Source organism: Trachurus trachurus (assembly GCF_905171665.1).
Source record: "Trachurus trachurus genome assembly, chromosome: 21".
NCBI classification, from domain to species: Eukaryota; Metazoa; Chordata; class Actinopteri; order Carangiformes; family Carangidae; genus Trachurus; species Trachurus trachurus.
This window is the reverse complement of record NC_139899.1, coordinates 10,792,607-10,819,969: the sequence shown is the minus strand read 5'-3', so window position 1 is coordinate 10,819,969 and position 27,363 is coordinate 10,792,607. Positions and strand designations below refer to the sequence as shown.

At 41.6% G+C, this 27,363-nt stretch overlaps 1 protein-coding gene across 2 annotated transcripts in view; it reads right to left on the bottom strand.

The window, feature by feature from the left end:
• The window catches only part of adarb1b (adenosine deaminase RNA specific B1b), a 112,708-nt gene that overhangs the window by 14,450 nt on the left and 70,895 nt on the right, over positions 1-27,363 (bottom strand). For both annotated transcript variants that reach the window (XM_083996799.1, XM_083996798.1), the window contains exons 3-4: positions 24,391-24,428; positions 1,585-1,659 (exon numbers count right to left, since the gene is read on the bottom strand). Coding sequence is in view for 1 of the 2 variants with exons in the window: in XM_083996798.1 (XP_083852924.1) it covers positions 1,585-1,612 (28 nt within the window). In the remaining variant the exon portion in view is untranslated. The remainder of the gene's footprint in view (positions 1-1,584; positions 1,660-24,390; positions 24,429-27,363) is intronic.

Here is a 27,363-nt window from a genome sequence, read left to right as displayed (position 1 = left end):
TAGGAAAGCATCTTGGTCAAAAGTTAAAACAGGATTCTCACTGTCAAAGAGTTATTTTAAAATATATACAACATCAACTACTTTAGCTCACATGTTTCTCTACAAAGAATATAATGTAGATGTTTAAGCTGCTTTATGTTTCATTAAACCTTTATATTTATCATATAAAGTGACCAATTAGCCAATCAAAAAAGAAAAAAAATGTAAACACATAATGGATGTCATGCTGCACAGGCAAATACAGTAAGTGTAATGGCACACAGAAACAAAAAAAAAAAAACCTGGAGCTCCCTTTCTCCGTTCCGAAATGTATCATGATTGACTTTTTTCAGGATGACTGATATCCAGTAATACTCCAGAGCCTAAGACCAGATCTGAGGACAAATGCCCTAGAGTCACAGCCATGACACCATGCGCTGAGTTATGGCAAACACATGCAGTTGTGGTCATTATCATGACAGCACTTGTGTAATCAGCATCCATTAGTAATGCAAAGAAGGAAAAAAATCCATATGTTTGAGTCTTTCAAATTCCCTGTGGGGGTTGAATGAAGCAAAAATAATACTGAAAAAGACAACAACTCTATTTTAAATGTAACTTGTTTGTTGGGCTTTTTGATTTGAGATGATTCATGTGATTAAAGAGTTTCAAGAGCTGCTAAGGTTGTCACATAAAAGTTAAAAATTCTTTAATGTTTTCCTCTGGTGTTCCCTTGGTATTAAAGAAACAGGCTTGTGTGAGCTTGGACTCTGTTTTATCTTCAAATATATCTTTTGACTGGCAGTAAAAATGTGAGGAAAAGGCCGCCTGTGAAACACAACAAAGAGTCTTTTGCAACTCGGGATATCTGACTTAACACATAAAAACATGCCTCTTCTCAGAGCGAAAACACGGACTGTGACACTACAATAAGAAGCGTTCATTTGGATCGTAGGTTAGGGCGCAGCTGGGATGACAGCTCCCTTTGAATGCCAGTTCAAAATTGTTAAGGTGAAGAGAAACACATTCAATTATGTCTTTCCGTGCCTTCGGAGACTCACATACTGAGTTCAAACCAAAGTGTCTAATTAAAGTTCAATATGCTGGAGTGGAGAGGATTTTCTAAGGAGAGCAATGGAGATAGAAGGAATCTGTAATATGACCTGAAGCCTCTCAGATGTAATGATTTGTTCTTCCCTAAAAAGTTTTGGTAACATGAGCGGTGTGTGTATTTGTGTGTGTGTGGGTGTGTGTACTGTGTCTTGGGTCAGCTAAGGACAACTGAGAGGAGCTACTGTATGATAATGCAATTAGCAACATGACAGTTATAAACAAACTTTTTTTTTTATGTGTGTACAATTTGATTTGGATTTTGTTTGATCATTATCTTATAAACTGTGGGCTTACATAGTGGAAGTTGGGAAAATGTGTTCACACTGATTACACATCAGAGAAGGACTGGACATACGAGGAAAGACGTGCAGGCAGACCAAAAGGAGGGAAACAAAAAAAAAAAAAAACAGGCAGACATTTATGAGTAGAGATCAGATCAGTGCGCAAACAGGAGGACAGACAGACACAAGAGAGAAATCGGTGTGGACTCACTCATATTCTCCTCTTCATCCACATCCATGGTGACGGGTTTGTTCTGACCTGAGAGCAGCCTGGCCCCTACTGCACCTGGGGATCGGAGGACACACAGGTGATACAAATGCACATAAACACGTTCCAGGGACCATAAGTGGCTGCAGTGATGATAAATTGAGGCGTCGATGCCCCTCTGCCACGCATTCACACAAAGAAACATGCACACATTGCACTCTGATGTAGGCATATAAATATTCAGAGACTGAGAGATATCAAGGTGAGAGAGGAGGCCCGGGATGACAGGCCTTAATAGCAGGAGCAGTCTATTGTGACTTTAATATCCCTGCGATTAGACCTCATTTCCCACTGCCTACTGAGAGATATACAGCTAGTGACACGGCCAAGTCACTCCACCGCTGCACACACCTACGCACACGACTTATCCCAAGGTGGAGAGTGCGATTAAAGCTCCATTAAGCAATATTTCTCACGCTAACATTGAATGAAATAATTTCCTGCCATCTGAAATGTTTGCCGATGCTACCAATTACAGTGCCCATGAATAACCGGCTCTCACGTTATGCCAGATTGTTTTCTAGTGTTCTGCAACCTCCCACTGGCCCTGTTTTTATATGGTTGAATACAAAGCAGGAAACGCGCGGTTCATTAACTAAGCCAAACATCCAGAAGTTGTTTTTTTTTTCATCCTTATCGGAACTTTGCGTCAACTCAACAATGAGTCGACTTGGTCATCGCTTTCATGCAACGCAAGGAGGTCAAAACCATGTGAGGACTGGATTTAAAGCATTGGCTTTTAAAGTTGCAGAACAACTTTCCACAAACAGCAGATGTAGAGCAGCTTGAGGTGGCTGTGGATCAGGAGTTAAGAGTGTGTCATCCACTAATCAAACGATCAGCAGTTTTTTTTTTTTTTTTAATTCCTTGCTCTCTGGGTCAGACACAAAACGTCTGGATATGGTGGAAAAGCGATTTAGGTGTAGAAAAAAGTGAAGGGGATGTGGGTTGTAGAGTAAAATTAGTCGATAAGACTGGAGCTATAGGAAAGCTCTTTGGAAGAGTAGTTGTTTACATTTGTACTTGGGTAACTTCAGGGACTTGAGTCCGATATTCACTCTCCTTTACTGTCTTATTTGGTCTTCTATCTCTGAGGGAAATATCTGGCAGCTACAGCACATTGAACCTAACTGGACTAAGTGCTTGTTTTGTGTTTCACAATTAACTGTTGCTCAATTAAAGGGACTATGAGGAGGTTTGGAAAGCGATCTGTTTTCACACTACATTTCCCATGACCGGTGCAAGATGGACGAAAGTGAAAACATTTGCCAAGAATGTTTTCATTAATCAAGAATTAAAGTCGGAGATTCGAAGACGATCAGATACCGCCGTAGTTCCGACCATAAATGGCGTTTCGGCGGGGTTATTCCCATGACCCGCCGGGCAGCGTCCACGAAACCCAAAGTAGGAAATGCTTGGCGAGCCGACCTAAAAATAATAATATCAAAATAACTATAAAGGCAAAATAATATATTTATCGAAAATGGACCCATTAGCAAGTGTGGGTAACGTATTCATCCACATTAATATGAAACTCTTTTATAACCAAAAGCAAACTCCTCAGGGTCTCTTTAACTGTGAGTTGTCCACTGCAGTTAAAAACATGGGTCATGGTGGCAGTGTGACAGAACCAGCCTTAATTTGATTTTACACAAATGTTCAAAACTTCAATTGATAAAATGTCATCAAAGAGTCAAACACACACTTGTCTTTGAAAACCTGCTGCTTAATGTCTGTTTAGAGGAAAACTTCAGCCACTTAGGACTGCACTCCAGCTGGATTGACAGCTCCTGTAAAGGTTACACAAAAAAAAAAAAAAAAAAAGTGGTACTTTACCGTTAGCGAAGTCAACCACCAACTGTTCAGTTTAGGATTCTGGTCTGTTACTCCATTAGCAGCTAATGTAGCCTTAAAGTGAAGCTGTGGTTCAGTAGAGATGAGGATTGGGTTACAGAGGTCTGGTTACCTCACTTCTCTCTAACTCCACACACCCAGAGGTTTTTTTCCAGTATTGAAGTTTTAGTTTTCAGACCGAACTGACACTGACTTCTGATTGTGTCGAGAGGGCAACTGATCACTGTGCAGCTCCAAAAGCCTTTGTACAACTTTTCTCACACATGCAATAGTTCACGCATACAGTATCCTTTGAGAAATGGGTGCACCAGGAAAAAGTTACACCACCGGCTTCACAGCGTACTGCTAACTACAGAATTAATAGTTCTGAGAAAGTTTCGCCCGCATGACTCCCCACCAACCACTTGAGAAGTCGTAGCGTGACAAAAAAATATTGCTAAGAGCAGCGCACATGAATGAATACTGATGAAACAGACTAACAGAGTAAGTTAGAGGAGAGAAAGAAAGTTAAAGCAGCAGAAAGAGAAAAGGCAGAGAGGCAGACGACACAAAGAGAGAGAGAGGAGCAGGAGAAAGATGGCATTATGATATAGAACAGATTGTGCTGATTCTTCTCTCTCTCTCTGCCCGCCTTCCATCAGTGCCCCCATTCCTCAGCCAGACACTTTCTTAAGCTAAACTAAATGGGCTAATTAATCTGGGCTAATGGTGGGTGACAGCAAATATGCTAGCACAATTATCACCCTATTAAAGATTCATATTCCAACCCATAATTGAAAATGAAAAGGTGGGGTGAGGGGAGGATGGGTGGGAGTAGGTCCAACAGAGTGGAAGATGAGAGTCATTTTTCTCAGGTAGCACGAGCCAGGTGCCCCCGGCCCCCACACACTCATCCAAGTTGCTACTTGTGCAGCGCATGATGCAGGATGAGTTTACATCTCCAGGCTTTTAATCATTGGGACTGGTCAATTTTGGATATCTGACTTAAATCATTATATTTGAATACAGAACCAGATGTAACCAAAACAACATGGCTGTTTGGTTTTACTCCATACTTTTGTTCTTCAGCACATACAGATCTGTAGTTTAAGCAGCATCCAATGCAAATCTGTTTTTATTTTCAGATGAGCCCAGTTGGATCATAAATCTAAAATCAGGTGAAATCCACAAGGATAGTCCCAGGAAGAAACAATAAAGTCAGTGTTTGTGTGTCTGTGCTTTGTGCAAATGTGTTTTTTTTTGTGAAATCAAGAACCAAACGCACCATGTGGTGCCTACTGTAGGTGGTCCTGTGTCGCCAAAAAGACACATTCTGATTCATAAAATGTCCATTGATCTAGACTGTGAACCTCCTTAAGGTCGGTCTACATAAAATTCAACAAAACATATCATATCAAGCTGTCTGGAAGCTAATAAGAACAGAATGGATTACATTTGGTCCAAAGAAAAATCCAATGAACATCAAAGGCAGCAAAATTGTCTTTAATATGTTCCTAGTTGGCCCTTAGGTATTATTACAAGCTGCTTTGTTAAAATGATAAATGACTTCAGAGCCAAAGTGTGGCTGACTTATGATATTCAGATTCAGTTTTTGGCACAACAGTACTTCTGTTGTTACACAAGATGTAGTGATACCCTTCACTTCAGCTTCTCCACGAGATTGTTTGTGTGGTGGTTAACAGATGGTAGCGACGCAATCTGAATACAAAGAACAGCAACCTAATGTTTACTATTGATGATGTGTGAGCTGAGATTGAGAATATATTGCGCCATGAACATGTCATGGGTTATATACCGAGTACTGAGGGAATATATAAAACATTCAGAACATGATCCGGTAAAATTACCAGAGAATTTGAAGGTATTTTCTGACAGTGCTCCAGCATTTTCCTTTAAACATCAGACAGTTTTTGGATATTAAAGCTTCTCAAACTAACTTGGCCATTTGCATGCATGAACGGCACTGGTGGTGAAGGCGAGGCAGGATGCTCGATAGATTTTGGTATTGACCATTTTGGAGCACACATAACTGATGCAGGGGAATTAAAGTGAGTCAAAAGAACAAACACAGAGGGCCGCGACTATCTCCCTCCACATGCATAAACGATACTGCGTCATCAAGTTGTGAGACGGCTTGGTTCCAGGTAATTTTGAGTGGACGCCAAGGGAGGCAGGGAAAAGAGAAAGATGAGAAATAAGATGAAAAACCTCAAATTCAATCTGGCATGGTGAGAGGGACTGAGGGGAAATAAGGTGGTTTTGATTTGTCTCTCATCCCTCGCTTGCGCTGTGACGGAGCGATAGAGCATCGCCATCGTGGAGGGAGCACCAGCAGTGGCTGACTGACGAGAGGAGGTGGGTTGGGTGGGGTGGAGCGAGGGAGGGAAAGGTAAAGGTGAGGGAAGAATAGAGGACAAGGGAGATAGAAAATGCAATCCTATTCCAAGTAAAAGAGAATCATTATCTCGTCTAAAACAGAAGGCGATGGAGAGGACTGCCCTTGGCAGGCTGTGGGGTTCACACTGTCCAAAACAAACTGCCTATCCAGGCTCAGGTAGGAACTCAGATTTGTCATCAGAGTTATTTCAGACCACCTACAAGCATTAAAACCAGGGGTATAAATTATTAAATAAATAATTTTGCTTGCACGAAGGGCTAACCTTTAATAATTCAAAAAAAGAAAAGAAAAAGAAAAATGTAGAAAAAATCTATTTGGGCATGCACCACATTAGTAGCACCCTCTGCAACTGGAAAGGCTACATGAGCTCTAAGCAAACTTTAAAGGTAACCTGTCATGGTAATGGTGCACAAAGTAAAAACACACTGAGTTGAAAGGTCCATTGGTACAAAGACGAAAAAATGCATTAGCATACTGGCCAGCGTTTTCCTTTGAACTGCATCTTTTCTAAGTGCTCCTGCTACACATTCAGTCCGCCTCCTGCAAATGGTTTATGGAAACAACAAAGTGAAGATCTTTTATCAATTCTTCCATAAAAGTTTTGGTGAATTTCAAGAATCACCATAAAGGGCTGTACCGCACTGATGTCGAAGGGCAATGTGCTATATGAGGTGGGAGATCAATTCACTCATTCCCCATACATTATAATCTTAGTGTTCCTGTGGCATAATGAGATTATTTAGGATGCTCACTGTGCTTTCTTCTCTTTTCCTGGTCTCTGTTGTACTGTATCTTCTTGACCTTTCACTGCAAATAGTAAGATACAGCTCTTTAAATGTTCGGGGCGTAGATCTGCCTTTAACCAGGAGGGGAGCGTTTACAGAGCGTACCTTAACTCTGGAGAACTGACTGTCTCTCCTCAGTCCCAGGGATTGCTTTAAATTCTAGGTTGTGGTCCGTGCACTTAGCCTTTTGATTTGGGGGTTGGTCGGCCTGAATTTGCGAGGCCGGTTCCGTCCATGAGACGCTGGGCCATTACTTTTCTTCACCTATTTGTATTTTTTAATATTTACCCTGACATGTTGTCATAAACGATTTGTTTCTAAATGGTGTGTGACAGTTTTTTTTTCTGGAGTGATTGTCCTCTGTGTATCCATCTCCATGTAAATAACTTATTACCCACAATGATTGCTTGTGTTCTGGTGTCTGTTCAGACACAGTGTCCCTTCCTCTGGCTCATGTCCTTGACTAACATGCTTAGTGCTACTTTTTTTTTTTTTTTGGACTGGGGCTTTTTCCACTTGTTTCTGTGAGCAGCCTCTTATTGTTTCCCACAGTCGTGACACACCGTCTTTAAATGACAACACATCAGTTGTGTGTTATATACATTTGCTTCTGCTGCAGCTTCATCTTATAATTTATCCACCTCTGATTTGTCCCTTCATTTTCCTTTAGTGTTGCACTGTCTGCCATTCCAAGCAATTGCCTTTGACAAGCCTTATTTTATTTCTTGTGTATTCAGCTGATGCGCCAAGCGAAGGGCATCATTGAGTCCTACACCTGATTCCCAGTTTTGTATTATTTTCTCTGCTTGGGTGTGAATACCATCTCCACCTCGCCTTTGGCTCAGACAAAAAATATTGCACTAAACAGCAGAGATACCACTTGTGAGTGTTGATTTTTCTTACTGAAAAGTAAAATTCAAGGTTCAAACGCGTTAAAATTGCGACAACCACAAGATTAATGACTAAGATCACTTTGCGGTGCAGTGTAATTCAAATAATCAGTATCAACAAGGAGATTGGACCACTGATGGAATTTAAACTGCTCCCTCCAAGTCTAACGTGCTCTTTCATGCCATTACACAGACGCATCCGATGGCACTTTGCCTTTGAAAGCTCTCAACTCCCTTGCGCCTCAATCTTTAACCTTTCACTCCTGCTGTGAAGGTCCTTCTGAAACTAGTTTTGAGAAGACACTATAAACACACTACTGTACATGATGGCCGTTAAAAGACTCCCAAAAATGTTCCAGTTTGCGCTGTCAGCAGAAAGTGTCAGTGGTATCACCTAATGCTTGGGCCCAGTGAGAGAAATCTTCAACTATCATCCAGACAACATTAACGGCATATTAATAGACAAAAGCTCCATTCCTCTCCCCCCTCCTTGAAAATTTCAGTACCCTGACATGCCGTTGCGTTGACAGGACCAAGACAGGCGCTAAAAACTGTCGCCGCTCACCTGCTGTCACCAGCCGACAGAAAAAACATGCATCACTGCACAGACACAACCGTGTACACACTTAGTATCTCTGTGATAGAAATGTTGCTGCTGAAGGAAGCCAACACTAAAATATTTTCTGATCCCAACAACGTGTATAGCTTCTTGACCGTACCTTTTCGTACTAATTCTACTGTTATTTCTAACCTTTGTTTTTCAGTAGTTCACAGTTATTTGAAGCATGCGTGCTGAAATATGTTTTTTTAATGGATCTCCCCCTTACTTCAGTGAGATATGGATGGAATAGGATGGAGAGATGAATGTTGCATCACCTGAATGCACAGTAATTGATGTGTCCAAGTCTAAATTGTTTACTCTGAAAAAGATAAATGTGTTGCACGTGCAGGTTTTTATCACATTCATTATCATTTCTGTTATGCACTATTATAAAAAAAGAAAAAGAAAAGAAAAAAAACCTTTGCGCATTCATCTAAAAAAATTTTTTTTAGGGTTCAAATTTGTCAACACATTTGAAAATTGTGTTTGTATCATTTAAAACTTGGCATGTCTCTGGTCAAAGGAGTTCTGACTTAACTTTGCAAAAATCCACCATTGAAGCTTTGCCAATTAACGTTAGCCAAACAAACTCAAAAGCTGAGATGTTTTAAAAATAATTATTACATTTTTTTATGTTAAGAATGAGGCCTTGTGAATGAATGACTAATAAAGATTTTAATGAAAGAAAAGATGTTAGACAAGATTTAAAAAATGTAGCCAGCAGTACAGTTAAATCTGACACGGCATTGGCCTTTACAAACCAGACTTGAATGACTATTATCATGACAGCAAATAACTTTAAATCACAAGGCTTTCATTTCTTTCACATCTTGTTATTTTGTAACCTTATGCTAAAATATTTTCAATTCATTTTGTGTCAGATTGATCTTCAGACAAAAAGTAAAACACAACTTTTTGCTAACTGGTTTAAAAAGGAAGCACTGATATATTACTCAGCTGCAAGTTTGAAGATTCTTTGCTGTGACACTTAAAATTTAGCTCAGGTTCCCGATTCTCTTTGATCGTCTCTTGATATGTTTCTACAACTCGACTGGAGTCAACCTGTGGTCAGTTCCATTGATTGGACATGATGTGGAAAGGTGCACACTTCTCTGTACAAGGTCTCACGGCTGACATTGATTTTCAGAGTAAAAACACCCAGAGACACTCAAGTACCCTTAAGTAGAGCCAGTAACATCCATTCATAGCTCATATTTACTGGCAGTTACTTTTGGCTTTATTTATTTTTCTTTTATATATTTTGGCATGATATTACACAATTGAGCGGGAAACTGCAAAAGGAGCAAAAGGAAAAAAAGAAAAATGCAATAAAGGACAGAATGGACAAACTGGTCTTACGGCATGTGTTTTACACCGTTGCATTTGTCTGTTTATTCCTTTATATTTATTGCTGTGATAATGCTCAACTTAACCACTGCACGATACACATTTAGTCAATGGTTTATGAGAGTTTCAAACAGAGGTGTTTATTTACATATTTGACTAACTCCCTATGGTCACCAATTAGAGACTCATAGGGAAACACTGTGCAATATGTCTTCATAGTGGAAACTGTTCTGCAAACAAATGTTGCACTTTGTTAAACAACGTCCTCCTGTTTGCAAACAACTGCACTATTAAAATTATATGTATAAAATAGATTGCTTATCTACTGAACAGGGAGTTGTATTAATTTACTTGTACACTACTTAATGACTTATGGTTACAGCTGAAAGCCAATTAACCACAGTTGCTGCACTGACCTGGCCACCCATGGTGTTCAAAGTGGACAGATTTGTTTGAAACTATGACTATTCAAAAGCATGAACACTTACTGCATTTGCATAAAGCAGCTTTTGATGCTTTGAATTCTGCTAATACTTTATCCTATCAATAAAATTAAGGTAAGGCTTCACGAGAAGATGCTTAGTTTGAGTCATCATCACATCCACATCATCAAACCATCCTCCATCCATGTGGAGCAGACGACCTGCATGGCCAACAGTCTGTTAAACCCGCCTCCGCGGTCTGAGGGGCTCTCGGGGCTGGTGGTGTGGTATGCAGTACAATGCCAGACTTGCTGGGTAATGGACCAATACAGAAACTCTGCTGGGAGATGAAGAGGGGAAAATGGGCCCGGCCCCCACACACCCACTGTCACAGGAGCCCCTACAGTACGGCTAAGTTACACGTTCTCCAATTCAGATTTGGTCTGACTTATTAGAAGAAGAATGTTTAACGATAAAAACACAATAACATCAGTAAAGATTTATTCAAAGCACCTTTCAAAACACATTTTTACTAAAGTCTTCAGTTATTTTTCATTTTTCAAACAGCTGAAAAGAAAAGTGATGGAGTATAAGCGGGTCTGAGAGGTTTCTTAAAAACAACACCTGTGCTGCATGATCTAATATAAAGGTGAAGTGCCCAAAAGTTTGGAGGCCTTCATTTAAAGTTGGACATCTTTTAGAGCACTAATTAGCTGCACTGAGGCTAAACAGCAGATCAGACTTTACCCAGGTGGTTTCACCATGTGGAGCCTGATAGGTAATTAGTACAATTTTATATTTAATCCTAGAGAGGCCGACACCAGTGTAATGTGCTACCTGCACTCTGTCTCAGTAACAAGCTCGGCCGCAGCATCTGAACCACGAGAGCTGCAGCTGCAGGCGAAAAAAATTACAATACTCCGGGTGTGAGGACACAAATAAGGATTTTTTTTTTTCCAGCACAATCAAAAGATTGAATATTTTTGATCTTGGAGATATTCACTCTCTGTGAGAAGTATAATTGCACAAGCCTCTTAAGAAAAACTGTTTTTGTTGTTACTGTGCAGTTTGATGTGTGGTCAGAGGTCCCAGGGTTTCTGCAGGGTCTTCTGAGTACTCCCAGGGTTTATACGGAGAATGGCTGTTTTATTATCCTTCACTTTAAGATACTGTTGAGAAATCCAGCGGCTTGAAAAATTACTTTTTTGATGGCTGAGGAAAACAGCTGCTGATTAATCTTCTGTCATTGGACCAACCAGTTAAAGAAACAAAATTGTTTCAACTCTAATTGAGGATTGCAGAATGGGCGCTTAACATGAGGGATGTTAGATTTACAAGGTTATTCTGCATTTTATTAATTTTTTTCTTTTTCACCTGACCATGAATAAGAAGCTCACTGAATGCAACGTTAATGGACTTTATACTTTCCCCAAATTTGTCAAAACTGAGGGGGAAAAGGAACTGCAGATGTGGTGCAGTGAGGAAAGAAGAGAAAATCTGTCTTTTATTGTGTTCCAGCCTTTAATATCTGACAGCCGGTTGTTTATCATCATGGACCACTGATGGCGAGAGAAGGGAAAGGTGGGGAAAGCAGAGGCAGAGAGTATCAATATGAATTTTTTATTTGATGGGTTTTATGGGAGATTGCATTTCAGAAGGCTGGCAGAGTCAAGGTTCACGGTAGAGAGAGAGGGGAGGGAGCGAGAGGCCAAGTCATAAAGGCGAGAGATAACTGTGTCGCCACATGAGCGACACTTCTGCTGGAAACATGTATCTCAACACAGTATCTCATATATGTGTAAAAAGCTAAGGGTTAAAACAGGCTGCCTTACTTTAATGATTTGTGTTCGATCTGTTTTTAAAACTTTTTCACTATCACATCTGTTTCTCTCTCTTTTGACTGTACCGACTCTTTCCTATTTGTCTTTTTCTTTTTTTTCTCCTTCCAACAATTTCACAGAAATGCACACATACACACACACACATGCGCAAAAACATCTTAGGCTTGCTTCAGGTGTGGTCATAAATCATCAGAGTGAGTGGCTATGATTCCCCCCAGCACCAGCAGGGCCGGGGGAGAGAGGGGGGCAGGGGGGCTGGTGGGCCAGAGAGGAGGCTGCAGCTAAACGGCTCCTCTCACTTCCTGTGTCCATCAAGGCCACAACAAGCCACTGCTCAGCCTCTGGGCCAACACATGGCAGACGGCCCACACCAAACACACACAGACTGTTGGATTCACGTATACACTGACACACTCCAGCATACCGCAAAAAAAATAAACACACATAAATGCACAGGTAGCTTGCCATGTAATGCAAAAAGACAAACAGATACTAAATTGTTCTTCATATTTTTTTACCCCCGGATTTATACTCAAGTTGATGTGATGTAGTGTGGCATCTGTGGTGAATGGCCACCTGCTAAACCAACTGTTTACTGACTACATGGCGATCATTGGTCACATCTTTGTTAATATTTGATCATTTCATAAAGGAGCTATTAAAAATATAAAATTGTGCTACCATAATGTAGTTTTTGCATCATTATGTTTCTATTTATTCAAGTGTTTATTCCACTGGCTATGTGTCCTTTCCAAGGGCACTTCTGCCCATGACACACATCCATACATGCACATATTTAAACCTGCACTTGCGCCCAAAACCCCCCCTAAACCCCCTTTTGACCACACTACCCCATACAATACTGAGAGATACTCAGTACTGTGAGAACAAACATTCCTCTCTCACGCCTCTAATCTCATGTTTAAAGAACATATGTTTTCAGAGGACCACCACAGGATGTAGTGGGAGATGATGTACTGCAGATTTCAACAGTATACCCCTCCAGGGAATCCAGAGGTAAACATCTGCTTGTAATAAGGTCTGTTTTAAGCTGTACAGTTGCAAATGATGCAATTTTTAACACATGGTAAAACAAATCCCAGAGAGATTAGAGAACTGACATGAGGCTATATCACGAGCTGGGGGTGGATAAATCAGAATGAACAACCATATCTGCCATTCTGTCTTATTGCTCAAAACTTCTCACATTCAAACAACATTGGAAAAGGTGAATTATTTTCATCTTCTGATAACGAGGTCACGTAAGGCAGCACAGAGTATCTAACAAACCTGGCTGATTGATCAGAGCAGGGTTTACTGTCGGTCATTTGGTCATGTGAAGACGTTGACCGGCTGAGCTCAGCTCACTGTTTGATGTATTTCTGTACCGACTAGAGATCCTTTGTTTAATACGTACTGTACCTTAGTGTATTGTTACATCAGGCCCCAAGTGATGGATATAAAAGGTAAGACAACAAAACAGATGAAAATAATAAAGCACATCATTTTAAATAAATTAAAATGGTGTTCATGTTTTTGATTATTTAATGATGTTTTGGTTTTATTGAGAGTTTTTCTCATATGAAGAAGGTGATTACTTTTGTGATTTAGCCTAACATGAACTAAAAAGGAATTCACTGTGATTCTACATTATTAAAGTACGTACTTCCTAAACAGTTAGCTAAATGGCTACTTTACACAGATTTTTGTGCAAACTGACTTATAGAAGTAATAACTCAGAAATAACAAGGATGTTTCTTTGGCTTAAAGCTGAAAGCAACATGGCCAGCTGCTCACTGGATTGATCCATCACCACCACTCATCGATAAAGGCAAAACAAAAAAATCAGCAAACACGAACATGATGTCAGGCTGAATTAATGAGGAGAAACTTATCAGTCTTTTAGTCTGATAATCAGATTAATATAATGAAACAGACATAGTCATCATTAAAATGTGAATCGTGTTTCTACCAGCCACACAAGGTCCCAATATCAGGAACCTTCACCAGAGCTCAACTTAACATTTATTATTGATGCATAAAGATTCAAGCCTATAATTAGTAGAAGCAGGTATATTTGTTGAAAAGAGAGTTTAATATTAAATCAACTTAGTCACCAACTTATCAAGAGAAAAAGCAGGTAGAGCAAAAACACTGAGCCGGTAGCTTTCTGGAGAGCAACATGATGAGTGACAACTGTTGGAAAACAGAAATCTCTGACTGAACAATCACAGCTGAGTGCCTTTTATAAAGCGAATGTTGCTACGTGTCATTGCCAGAGGAAAAACAACTCCTTTTCCCACAAGAAAAGTTGAGAAAGAGGAAAAACAGTCCAGGTGTGGTGGCGGCAAAAACAGAGAGCCGTGAGTTAAGAGAGAAGAAACAGATCGAACAAGACTGAGAGAGTCCAAAACGAGGAATCGAAGATGAGGGGGAGGAGGAGATGAAAGGGAAAGAAGAGAGGGCAAGAGAAGGGAAAGAAAGTGGACAGAGACAAATGGCCATGGGAAATGGCCGGTGCAGGAGAGCCCGCCTATGAGACAGGCCTCTCAGCAGCCCTAACACAGACTGATAGGCCCACCAGCAGCTGGGCCGCTCCAATCCATTCCAGTCCCGTCTGGTTTTCTCCTCATTCTAAAGAAAATATCACATTTCAAGCCACATCAAGCTTACCTGCAGGAAGGTGTATTCGAACGACGTAAACTCATCTGCTACTTATTCTTAGCTCAGTGCTTCATGTTGTTACTACCTGTGTTTCTCAGAGAAACTTGAAGGAATTAAATTAAACTGTTTGTTTTTTCAGCAGAAACATGAGGACTTCCCTTGCTTTGCTTGACAAATAACCAAGAGGTTTCACTTTTGCTTTTTTTTTGATACGTGGACCTCAACAAGATGCAAAAATTATTCCTTTATACTATTTCTTCCTTTGTTTCTATTTCCTCCTTCAGTTTGTCGTCACTCTGCGGAACGCCACTCACCATTTAGAACCATTCCTCAGGTTATTTTGAAGCTGTTTGTATTGGCTGGGGGAAATTAGCAAAGTGGTGCAACCATTATAATTTGAATGCTTCCGCTGCTTCACTGGATAATCCTGCATGTGACAAGAGGCTCCAGATAATATCAGCTGTTAACTACAATGTGATCTATGGCAGAAAGGTAAAAGCTCCAGAGGTGTACGTCCTTAAGAGACAATGAATAGATGAGTAAATATCACACAAGCAGAAAATACGCTTTAAAGTAAATCAGGCGTAAGAGGAACAGAAGATAAAGACGGAGAGGGCTACAAGGAGGAATGTGAGGATCTTTGTTAGATGTCCATGTATGCGGTTAGATAAGTGAGTGCCACTGTCGCCACCCCACAATCCCATTACTTTCCCCAATAAAGGCTTGGCAGCCCAGTGATTACCTCAAGAAAGTGAGAAAGAGGAAGAATCTTAATAGAAATGGGATCTCATTTTTTTTTATAAAGCCAGAACTTTCTTCCATCTCTCTCTCTTCCTCAGGTGATGTCTCCAGGCACTGACCAGGTAATGCAGTGTAATGGAGAACACGTGTGGGCACTGGTGTCCTAATGGAGAGAGGTCGTGGCAGCGACGGGAGTGCCTGTCGTGTTGCCTGATTGAAACTGATGGGCCAAGGTAGAGTACGGCCACCCAACACAGCACTCCCTGTCTCATAACACTCTCTCTCTCTCTCTCTCTCTCTCTCTCACACACACACACACAAGCACAAGCACACACACACACGCTCACCTAAGAGTCCATTATTTAATTTGGCCCTTCTAATGACCAGTGAATTAGGCTGCCAGAAGCGATTTGCCTTCTGAGCCCTACTGCTGGACATACATGCTTTTCTCCACTCTGCATATTAAGAGGCAGCCGTTGCGGCACTGACATCCAATGAGCCTCCTCCAATCAGGGAACTTAGCTAGATGAGCTTGGACTGGAGAGCCATTTGAGACAATCAGCGCTTGATACAAATGGGATCCATGTTCCAAGTTTTAGAAGTGTGTTCAGGCTCTACCTGGGACAAATGTCCCCCTTCAATCTTAGATATCAAACATGAACTTACAGTAGCAGGTTGTGAAGCCGTTTGCGATCATTGACAGAACACAAATACATCCACACACATGTCTTTTAATATAAAGTCAAATACAGCTGCAGCTGTCCCATCAATTAAAGGCCTGAAAAAAAAACCCCCAAAAAACATAAATATATTTAAAAAAGAAAACAATTGCTCTGGCCTCGTGATCAAAACAAAAGAAAATGGTCACCAGTCAGAAAATGTGTTAGACAAGTGATGAAGCAAAAACTTGCTTGGTGCTAATGTTTGCTATAGACAGTAAAAGTATGGGTCTAGTGTGTCAGATTGAGTAAACAGCTTCCCAGTCAGACTCACACATCATTTACTATTGCCCAGTGGCTTGGTGACAGAATAATAACCTCCAAACTTGTCACAAACACCAATATTCCCCTCATTCTGATACAGACTCTACATAAATTCAATGCAGGGAAGCAATATGCTCTTATACAATGTCAATTCAATACAATTTGATTCAGTTGCAATAGGGTTTTAATATTTTTTTAAATTATAAAATGCAACTGCAGTAAATCAATTATTTCCTCAATTTTTATTTCAATCACTCAATCAGAAATACCACAGGAAGTGAAGTCCCCCCGTCACAGTCACAGTGAGCAGCGAAATGCTAGATTCTTCTGTCTGGTTATTGTTTACCTCTGTCAGTATCTATCCCTCTGAATTTAGTATTTTCAATAACGCAGTATGCAGTCGTCCATTCAAGTGCAACAGCGAGTGGCTTCAGTGACAGTGAAGAAGTGAAGCCTGAGCGAGCTGGGAGTAGCACTGTCTGCAAACATGACCTCTCCTCATCTCATGTGGATTAGTCTGTACAGGTGGTTGTGTTGAGCATGAGTTTAGATTCTACTGCACGTCTGACAGAGTTATAATGTTATGGAAAGGCTTCATGCAAATGGTGGTCCAACATTGGTTTCAGTGTGGGAACTTTGCAGAGGGCTGGGAGCAGGTGAATTATGGAATAAAGTGAGATGGTCACATACACACAGACACAGAGACACAGAGGCTGCAGGCACAGGAGTGCAGAGAGGGGGTCAGGAGCTATTCAGTTCTGACACCCAAATCAATTTCTGATCGATGTAGCAAAATCTCCTGTATCTGTTTGCTGATGTGTAAAAGTTAATCTGTACAGTGTACACTCACTCTGTCCTGCCTCTGTATCACATTATGAAAACTCCAAAATGCGCAAATTGGCGGAGTGCGGAATCAAATTAACCTGTAAACTGAGTCTGAGTCGCTGGCTGGATCCAAGTTGTCATGTCACCCAGAGAGGATGCATGGCACTTCAGGGCAACTGGAAGCTGGTGCTACATCTGGTTGCCAATGAATTGGCAGCTGCCAAAAGTGCAGTTACAGCCTTATTGGAGCCAAATGACATGAAAAAAAGCTGGCACCTATAGCAGGCTGTTTTGAACCTAGATTCTAGATGTGGCATTTGTGCACACAGCACAAAGAAAACATTTTTAGGAAGGCTGTAGAATTTAGGTGTTAAAGTAATGAATAAATGATCAAATATGGTAAAAATTAATGAGCCTTGGATTGTGTAAGGGGTGTTGTAGAGACAGAGACAGAGTGGGCAGTGCGGTTACAGCACACGTCGTACTGACCCCACCAAGAAACTGGCTAACTTTTTGTCTCCCATGTCCACTGCTGCACTGTGCAGTGAAAACTATCCCATCATTCTTCATAGATTCCTTAGGTCCAGGTATCAGTTTTAATAACAATAAACCTCCTCTACTTTTGCTTTCTTCCATCTTTTCAAGGTTGTTGGGTGGCTGCCTCTCCTCTTTTCACTAGGAGCTGTAAAATCTATTTGACAGCTCTGATTTATGACACAGCATAGGCACCGAGCGCCTGTGGGGAAAAGAGTGTATGTTTGAGTGTGTTTTGGATGTGTGTGTGTCTGTGTGTGTGTGTGTGTGTGTGAGACGACCACCGCTGCTGTGCTCAATGTTCAAGCACCTAACAGGGCACACAGGTAGGAAACTCAGATGTGCACACAAATATCCAGGTACGTATACTCTACACCTGCAGCTGCACCCACCTCAGCACAGGTAGCACTGACAGACAGAGCACAGAGTCACACAGTCAAGCCGAGCCAGTCCAAAATCATTACATTTCATATAATGTTCAAATTTTGTAATTACTTTGAAATTGCCAGAACCCCAAATTTTAAAGGTCCAATGAGTAAAATGGGGGGAAACTGTGACATAACGTCCAGATTCAAGATCACAGCGCTCACTCGCTCCCTCATGCTCACCCCTCCCATCAGCAAAGTGACGGTGGCCTCCGAGGACAAAAAGACCTGTTTACCACGACCACGACAACAGAGTATTTCAGGAGCATGGAGGTCTAAACCATTTTACGATATGCCTGCTCTTTCCTACTCCTTCTTCTTCGTTGATTTATTTATGCACGTGAAACTCGTGAAACACGCTCTCTGGCTGGCTGGATTTTCCATTCTGCCGTACAAACATGGCGGCGCAAGATGGCAAAACTCCAAGACCCTTACTATATGTATATATAAAATAATAATTATAAGGCTATGAAAACCAAACAAATTTTATGTTATAGGGTTTATACATTTATACAAATATATTCATTGGTAGTATACAGTACTTAGATTTTGCCAATAAAACTTGGGAAATATTCCACACTGGCCCTTTAATTTTTCTTTGTCGACTGGTTTCTAAAGGTTAAAACTGTGTTGTTTTATTTATCTGACGCAGTCTGTCTTAAAGGAACCAGTTCATGTGAGCGTGTGCACATCTATGTTCTTTGCATTTTTTTTCTTTTGAAATATGTCAGTCACACAGTCCTCTCCTGTGCCCTCCTGCTCTCCTTGCCTAGACGCTCACAGCGACCACCGTTTGTCACATTCAAGGCCAGGTTAGACACAATCATCCCGCTCCCCCGGGGAAAAGGATGTGTGTGCATATGCTCTAATGTGTTGGCGTTATATATGCACTCTTGGTAGGGTGGGTGTGGGTGTGGGGGGGCTGAAAATAAATGCTGGTGCAAGGACATGAATGCATCCATGCAGATTTGTGTGTGCCAGCGCCTGTGACAGTGTCATCTGGGAGTTGAATTTCACACCTTGTGCCTTGGCTATTGTCAGGCGGAGAGGCAGTGCTGATGGGCAGCAGGGGACAGGACAGGAGGAGCAAACCTCCCAGAAGATGAAGAAGGTCATGACAGCTGACACAAGGAGGGAGAAAGTCTTCATACACCCAGAGAGGACTAATGTCAGGGGTGGGAGGGACAAGGTGGGGGAAGACAGATGTACAGTCCGCGTGCTGCACTGCATGACAACGCAGCAATATGAGCTGCGAGCAGAGCTGAGCTCTTTCTGTGGTAAAAAAAACCCCCCCAAAAAAACAAAGTTCAAATCAAGCTTTCATCCGTGTGGCCATGAGCAGCGTTTGTTTGAGAAAATCTAATTTTCATCACTATGTCCTGTTGCATTACCTGGAAAGAAATTCCTCTCCACGTATGACATGAAAGCAGTGCAATAACCAGCTGCAAGTGCAAAACATTTCCATATCCATTTGAATCTACACTGACACCCAATCTGCAGTAATGAAGTTCATCTCTGTGGTGATGAAGGGAGCCGACACGAATCCCTGCATACGTCTCCCTGCCAGCTAAACACACCTCGGTGGTTTGTGTAGTCTCGCTACACTGGTTTTCTTTTCTCCCCCCTCTGTCAGTCTGTTACAGTCATTAGCAGCATGCTAATCACAGCTAATTACATTGAGACAGGCAGACACAACTCATTTCTTATCATGACAGAGTGGTTGCTGTGTTTGTGGTGCCTGAAAATGTTGTGCCACTAAATGAGGCACAGCTCATAATTAACCGTTTTTTTGTTGTTAGGTAAATTATGGTGACTGTGTTTTCTATTTGATTTCCATTGTTCCTGCTGTCAAATGGTAATCAGTTTGTCTGAAGCATTTTAAAGGCTGGAAATCTTTTTGTGCGTACATGCAGGAGCTAAGATTATTCTAAAAGGAAAGAAAACAGCATAGCCATTAAGGAACTGCATTACATATTATGTTATGGATATTTTCAGATGTTAAAGATCATTTCTAAATCTTCTCAAGACGGCACATGTATTAATATGATAATAAGTAATTAGTCAAGGATGTAAATGAAGGAGCGGCAGGGAGAAAGTAGGAAAGGGCTGGTAGGAAAGGAAATATGATGGGAGGAAGGATGTAAGAGAAAATGTGAGTCTCACTGTAGTCAAAGTCTCTTCCCCTGCGATGGATTGTAGGCAGTGCCGACGCCCCCTTTCTCTCTCTCTCTCTTCTCCCCCTGTTCAAGTTGCAAAAGCTCATTTTGGAGATTTTGCTGGCATGGCAGAAAGAGCCTCTGTTCCCCATTTTCCATATTTCATACACGGCCCATTGGAAAGCGTCGTCTGCGAGTGTCATGGCTTGGCACATTTATGAGAGATGCATTGTAGAACTTATCACTTGGAAGATATGCTTAAGTTAAGCATTCTCAAAGTCACTGTGCACTGTGTGGTAATTCACTTACACAGCACTGGTAAATTATCATCATCTCCACGGTCGCTGGTTACGCCACCACCGAGAGTGTGCACCACAGAGTTGCAGTTTTTGCTTAAGTGATGATAATATGAATTTGAAAAAAAAAAGCACAAGGGAATGAACTAATATTAATTTGCATTATTCAAGTCCCAAGTTAACATTAAAATCTGTTTATAAAGTGGAGAAATGTTACTAAGTACCTTTAATTGAGAATATTTTTATGGTACTTGTATGTATTAGTGTACAATATTAAATACCTCTATTCCAAATATATTTTTTTATTGTAGTTATTGATATTTTGACAATAAGACTTTATAACTTTACCACATACTATTGTTAAAGCTGATACACAAGCTGCTAATTGGTTATTCAAAGCATCGGTCATTGTGCATGAAGTAAATATAGCTACATTTACATTCATTCTTGAATTGAATTACAAAAAAAAAAAAAAAACTACACAAATGTCTAATAAGAGGTACGTCATTACAATCAGTAGTTTTTTTCCCCCTCTGATTATTGTTTTTCATTCAGAAATAACAACATGCTGTGATGTTGCAGGACACTTCAACAGTTTAACTCAGTGTTAATCAGCCAAACCTCCTAAGCAGCTAATTATGAACAATCCTCGTTAAAATGTTTGTTCTCTTTGGAAAGTTCTTTCAACATATTTTGAGCTGGGCTGTTGGCAAGGTTTCCGTGTGTGCATGTGTACGGCTCGCAATATGATCCACGTTGCGCTCACAGCTCGAGGGCAAAATCCTCTCATTCTCCAAAGAAGCTGCTTTTGATATGACGTTTTCTTGAAACTCAGTTTGATGCGATAAAACCGGGTTGAGACATTAGATTAATATAAATTCTGTTTCGTGCCGCACCGGTGAGCAGAAGGCACCTCAAACAGGTGACCCCGGTCAACCCCACATCGACACGTTGAGTGTCCTTGTGGAAGACACTAATCTACACTTAATGGACTGTCCAGTCCAGTGGTGCGGCACTGACTCTGCCCTCGAGGGAGCGGAGCGAAGACATTTCCTTGAGCCGGTGTCACATTATTCTACTGATGATTGTGTTAAGAAAGTGTGTGACCTCATCATCTCAGCTAGCATTAGCGGCTAACCCACCAGGCACTGTGAGGAGCTAAACTACTAAGCAACTTATCAGGAGGCTCCAGTGCCAGGCATTAAAGAGCGCGGGCAGAGCAACATTGCTCCTGCTTAGTCATCGCTTCTCTCAGTGTGGTGAAAAAGTGCCACTTTCATTCCCATGGTGATAAGGGAAGAGTGAAAAGGCGGGAAACAGACCTGTGTAATGCTGATGGACGTAGTCAGTCTGTGACCGAGCGCGGCCGGAGAGTGTGTGCGAATCAGGGGGCTAGAAACGCTGCATCAGCAGTGGTTGGATTTACTTGGATGAATGGACCCCGGCTTGACGAGGTGGATGGGTGGGTGGGGGGGGGTTGGTGGGTGTTGGGTGTCAAAGCAAGTGGCTGAGACATGGCTAATACTGCCAGTGAGCTGTGGCCACCTAAGTAATTACTACCTTTGCTGTTAGGCTAATCCCCCAGAGCAGAGCAGCAAACTCAGAAGAGAAAAGCTTAGAGCCTCTGTGGAGCTCCCATCACTCCACATCCATTACAGAGACCTGCCTCACTCAGAGAGAGAGAGAGAAGGATGAGAGAGGCTCGTATTGGAAAACCACATTATGAGAGACTCCACTCTATTGATAAATAATTCAGGTTAATTAATTAAAGTGTCACATCTTGGACCAGGGTAAAGGTAAACAAGATGCACAAACACACATATATGTTCCAGTACAGCACTGGGTTTTGTCTTGGACTTGAGATTTCTACTTTTTCCTTTTTGAAGTTTCAGCACTTTGTTTTTCACTGTGCACTGACTGCACAATAAAGATACATGGCTGACATATAAACAGAAGGATACCCCATTCATCAAAAACCGTTATTAATGTCCTCAAGCAACATGTCACTGTGCCCTGCTGCTTTAGATAAACTTGCAGTCTTGCAATATAATAGTTAACTACAATTTTTTTCCCTTTTAAAAGGGTTTTCTTAGGAGGTTTTCTTCAGTCGATGTGACGGTCTCAGGACAGAGGATGTTGTTATGATGCTGTGTAAAGCCCTTTGAGACAAACTGTTTGTAAAAATGGGCTATACTAATAAAATTGCCTTGCCTTCCTTAATTCCGGTGCTGGTTTGTTACATGTTATATCTCTATCTATAAGAGTCCTGTTTTTCTCTAGCAGCTGACAGTGAAAAACATATGAACGTATGATTTGTGTTGGGTTTGGCTTGTTTATATCAGTAATTTTTGTTTGTAAACAAAGGACTAAAAGTGGAGATTAAACTTATGCAACATTTCTAGGTACATTTCCTAAAGTATATGCCTGAACATGTATACAAGCCTATAAATCAGACCATGAAGTAACGGAGATAAATACTTTAAGATCTTATATTTCTATGGCAAAATATTGCATGTAATTATTTACAAAAAATGCAGATAACAGGGGAAATACTGCAGAGACGGATGAAAAGACTAATTGGTGACGTGCAAGAGCAGAAAATGCACCAGTGAAATTTCTGGAAGTCGACAAAAAAGGCAAACACAGAGAAACATGAAGAGATTTCACAGCAGTATGCTGATGCCATTAACAACATGAAACTTGACCTGACAAGTGAAACAAATGGTTTCTTGCACTAAGTGCACCTGCTGCTAAATATTATAAAGTGTACAAGAAGCCAGCTCAGCATCACTCTGCGTGTGTAAGTGCTGCTGTCAGGAGTTACCTTTGCGTTCAGAGCGTTTCTTGCGCCTCCTCTTGAACCTGCGTCGGATCAGGCAGTAATAGGAGCCCAGATTCTGTGCACCGTTGGTAAGTAGGGCCATGCTTTGATCAGCACTTGCGTTGTTGGAGAACGAACTAAACGGCTCTGTGGCAGCTCTGAACTAACCGAGACCGGAGAACTACTTCAGCTGCTGGGATCTGACTGAGAGCACATGGTCTACCTGTCCTGTCCCTCACCTCGCTCTCGCTTGTCCAGCGTGAATGGCCAACTCCACACACCTGCAGCGTTTCTTTGTTTCTTCTTTAGCCCTTCCCTCACATCCAAACTCTCTTTCCCTCCCTCTCTTCCTCTCTCTCCTCCTCCTCTCGCCGTCTCCCTCCTCTGTTGCCTCCATGTCTGCCCTATCGGTAGTCAGGGAGGGAGGGGATGCGTTGGAGTAGAGTGAGAAAAGAAGGAGGGGACTAGCAGAGGAGAGAGACTCGTGTTTGCAGGCGGTTTGTGAGTTAACGCAGAGAGCAGAATCACACTCTTCACCTGCCCGACCCCCCCCACCCCCCCCACCCCCCACCATCAAAAAAAAGTACCTGACATCTCCACGCCCCACCACTTCCTCTGTCTGCTTTCAGTTAATCACACATTCCTGTAACTGCGGTGGAGATACTTTTGCAGTGAAGAAAACACTCTTAACATGCTCTCACTCACACACTCACATATGTACAACAACATTTACAGACACAGCTTACAACCTAAATGAAGTTTCATCCATGAAATGCTGATGTTAATTTACACATGACAGTTATTTTTCTATGATAACGACTCATATTTATTCTGCTTTATTGATTTCCCCCTGGAAGTGAGAGGCACACTAAGAGTGAGAGGAAATACTCTGCCTCCCTCTAGTGGTTACCTTCTGTAATAACACCTGTGATGTTGCTAAACCACATCCTCCCAGCAGATGGTTTCAAGGCACCAACGCTTGAAATGATGCTCGTTTGGTGAATTTCTTATTGATGACCCTACTCCACCTATGTCAGTTATGTTGACAGATACTATACAAAAGGTCTGTATTATAGCATTATCAAGGTATTTTAATGTGGGCCGGGGGAGACGGAGGTAATAAGTTGAACAACAGAAGTGGAAAAAGTAAAGGAAAAAACACTCACCTTTTTGGCTCCGGTGTGACGTCTGTGATCGGAAAAACCTGATGGAGAGAGAAAGACAAAATGTTCCAAGTGAGTAAAGCGCTTTTGGCAGAGCGCAAAGCTACTGTCAAACACTGACAGTTAAGAGGAAATGTTTAAAAGGACGCAGTGAGTGGTTCGTCCAAATTATTGGTGGTTGTTACAGGGGGCAAAGAAAGGTACTGGCACCGGGTGTGAGCTGCATTGATGGTTGTTAGGTTTTCCACATCTGCTGGTCTTTCCCCCGCTACACACTGACTGAATTCGTACAAAAGCTGGTGTTTGCTTATGAAGTCTCTCTGCAATATAACCCACGCACTATTTAAAGGCCTTCCTCTCAGAAAAGGCAATTGGCAGACTCAAGGCGCTTCCTGAGAAATGTGTTGTGGTGTATGTGGCCAGTTGTTGCCGAGAACACTGATCATAATCGCAATGGCGTCCAAAGAATAAACAGAGTGAGAATAAACATATTATTAAACTATGCTCCGTGAACATAAATAAGCTAAAGGTTGACAAAGGTTTCAGACAACGGTATAAAACGGTTGACAAAGCCGTCCTTGAACACATTAACCACAGAGATCACTGCTCATTAACCTGCCTACTTAACCACCAGTGCTCCAGGCTATGGAGCAGAAAACCCAGTTGTTTTTTTTCCCCACTAACCAAGTCCAACAGAGTTTCCCCATTTCACAGGGAGGCCAACCTAAAATTTTAGAGTAGATAAATATTTACATTAAGGTTAGATTAATGGCACGGCAGTCTGCGGTACGCCACATGGACGTACATGTAACAGGAGCGATAACGAATGATGGTGATGGAAACTATGTGAAGTCTACAGTAAATCTTGCACATTCCAGTCACAAGGAGCAATCCCATAGTATTTTGACGTTGACATCTTCTGCTTGTTTTGGTTACACTTGAGGAGACAGTAGCTGAAATGAACAAAGAGTTAGAGTCATGGGATGTCTTCTACGTCCATATTGGATAAACATTGTAGGATTTGAGTCAATCAGAGCGACTCTAAACAAGCAGGCAATGCAACCACAGGGTTACTAATGGACCACCCACTGTTTCTGTTGTTCTTGACGAGACAAATCAGTCGCCACTTAAGAGCTCCAGCTACTGCAAACACAGAAAATGTTTGTGCATTATTAAAAAGGCCAAGAATTCACTGAAGTTAAGCCATTTTTAAACAACTGACCTGAGTGACGGTGCTGCAGCAGAGCCAGGCTCGTATAAAGATTGGCCCGTTTGCTTTTTCTGTACCCAGTGCTCGAATAACAATTCAACTGTTTTTAAAGGCACTGGTGACCTTGTACAAATACTCTGTGTAGAGACAGATTAAAAGGTTGGAACCTGATTAACTAAGAAATGAAGCTGTCTCACAGTCTGAAACAGATTGTAGTACAAAATCAGCTGTCCCACATGTGTTATAACATCATGTACATTCCCTCCTATAGCAATGTCACAAAGATGATAGACTTGTTACATCTATTTCATTTAGCCATGTTGCTATATAGATCCTAATTCTGGTGAGTGAAGCTTCCCAAAATGCAAGCAGTAGCTTGAGCAATATTACTGGAAGTCCACATACCAGCTAAAAATAATAGTAAATCTACAGGCAAGTGTGAGAAAAAAAAGAAAGAAAATGCCTTAAAGCTCCATAGCCTCTGTGGTAGATAGAGCAGCTGGGGATAGAGATGATAGTAATGGAATAAGAGACAAGGAGGGGGAGAAGAAATAGAGACATAAAAGCTTGAGAAGAGTAAAGGAAATAAGAGGGGAGGATATAGAGAAAAATCCTTGAGTGGGAACCATAAGATAAAGAAACGAGGCAAGTCAGGACAGAGCCGTAGAAATGAAGAGAGGGAGATGAGGTCGGATGATGTGAGGAAAAGGTAATGTCAGGTGAAGGAAAAATGTTCCTGAAGCAGGATCTCAAACCTTCGCGGGGTCAGTTAGGGTCAATGAGGCTGTCTTCACCGCTGCCCAACTCCCCCACGACCCACACTCCCACTGCTCCATATAAAATGTTCTCAAAAGCCAAATTAGAGGTTTTTTGGGGTGGAGGCTTGCCAATTAAGCACATGAAGTTAAACTGAGCAGAAAGAGAGAGGGAGAAAGAACGTAAGACAGCAACAGAGAAAAGCTCAGATGGAAAGAGAGTTTGGAGAAAAAAGGCGGCCGGTAGGAAGGACAAAACAAAAAAACATTCGACATCAGACTGGCCATACGAATTTGGGGGTTAGACGCAGGAGTCAGCACGAGTGAGCTCAAATATACTCCAGATGCAAATTCATTCATGCTTCTGTTTTCAAGCCAACCATAACTGTGGCAGGACGGGGCTGCACCACAACTGCCTTGGCCGGGCCACTGTTTTTTTATTTTGCTTTGTTTTATGAAAGGAGACCAGCCACTCCACTTCCCCTTCATATTTTAATTTATAGCGACTGAGCGAAGGCTGCAGACATGGGAGAACAGAGCCGGTGCAACGCTCCACAGAGGCACATGTTGTTCCACTGGCAGGGATTTTACCCACTACTCTCTCTCTCTCTGCTGGCATTTTCAACACACACTGAATGGACCGGAGGAAAGAGGTCTGTGGTTATGCAGCCAATACTCTGTGGTTATCCAGACTGAATTTAAAGGCATTCCAGTCTCAAATAACAACTAAACTCCTGGTGGCCTTTGCAGCGGTTTGACAGAGAAACACAACCATTGACAAAAACAACCTCCTTAACAGCTTCACAGGGAAGAAATCCAGGCTACTGTGGCGAGCCCATCTGTTACTTCATACATGTACTCACAGTGAACTTAAAAGCACAAAGCTCTAAAAATAGACCCACTGAGAACATTTTTCATTTTTTTTCCAAGCCTTTTCTAAAGCCGACATCTGAATTTAAGAGCCAGTTAACGAGATGCAGAAATTTTAAGAGCTCGGCGTTACAATAGCTG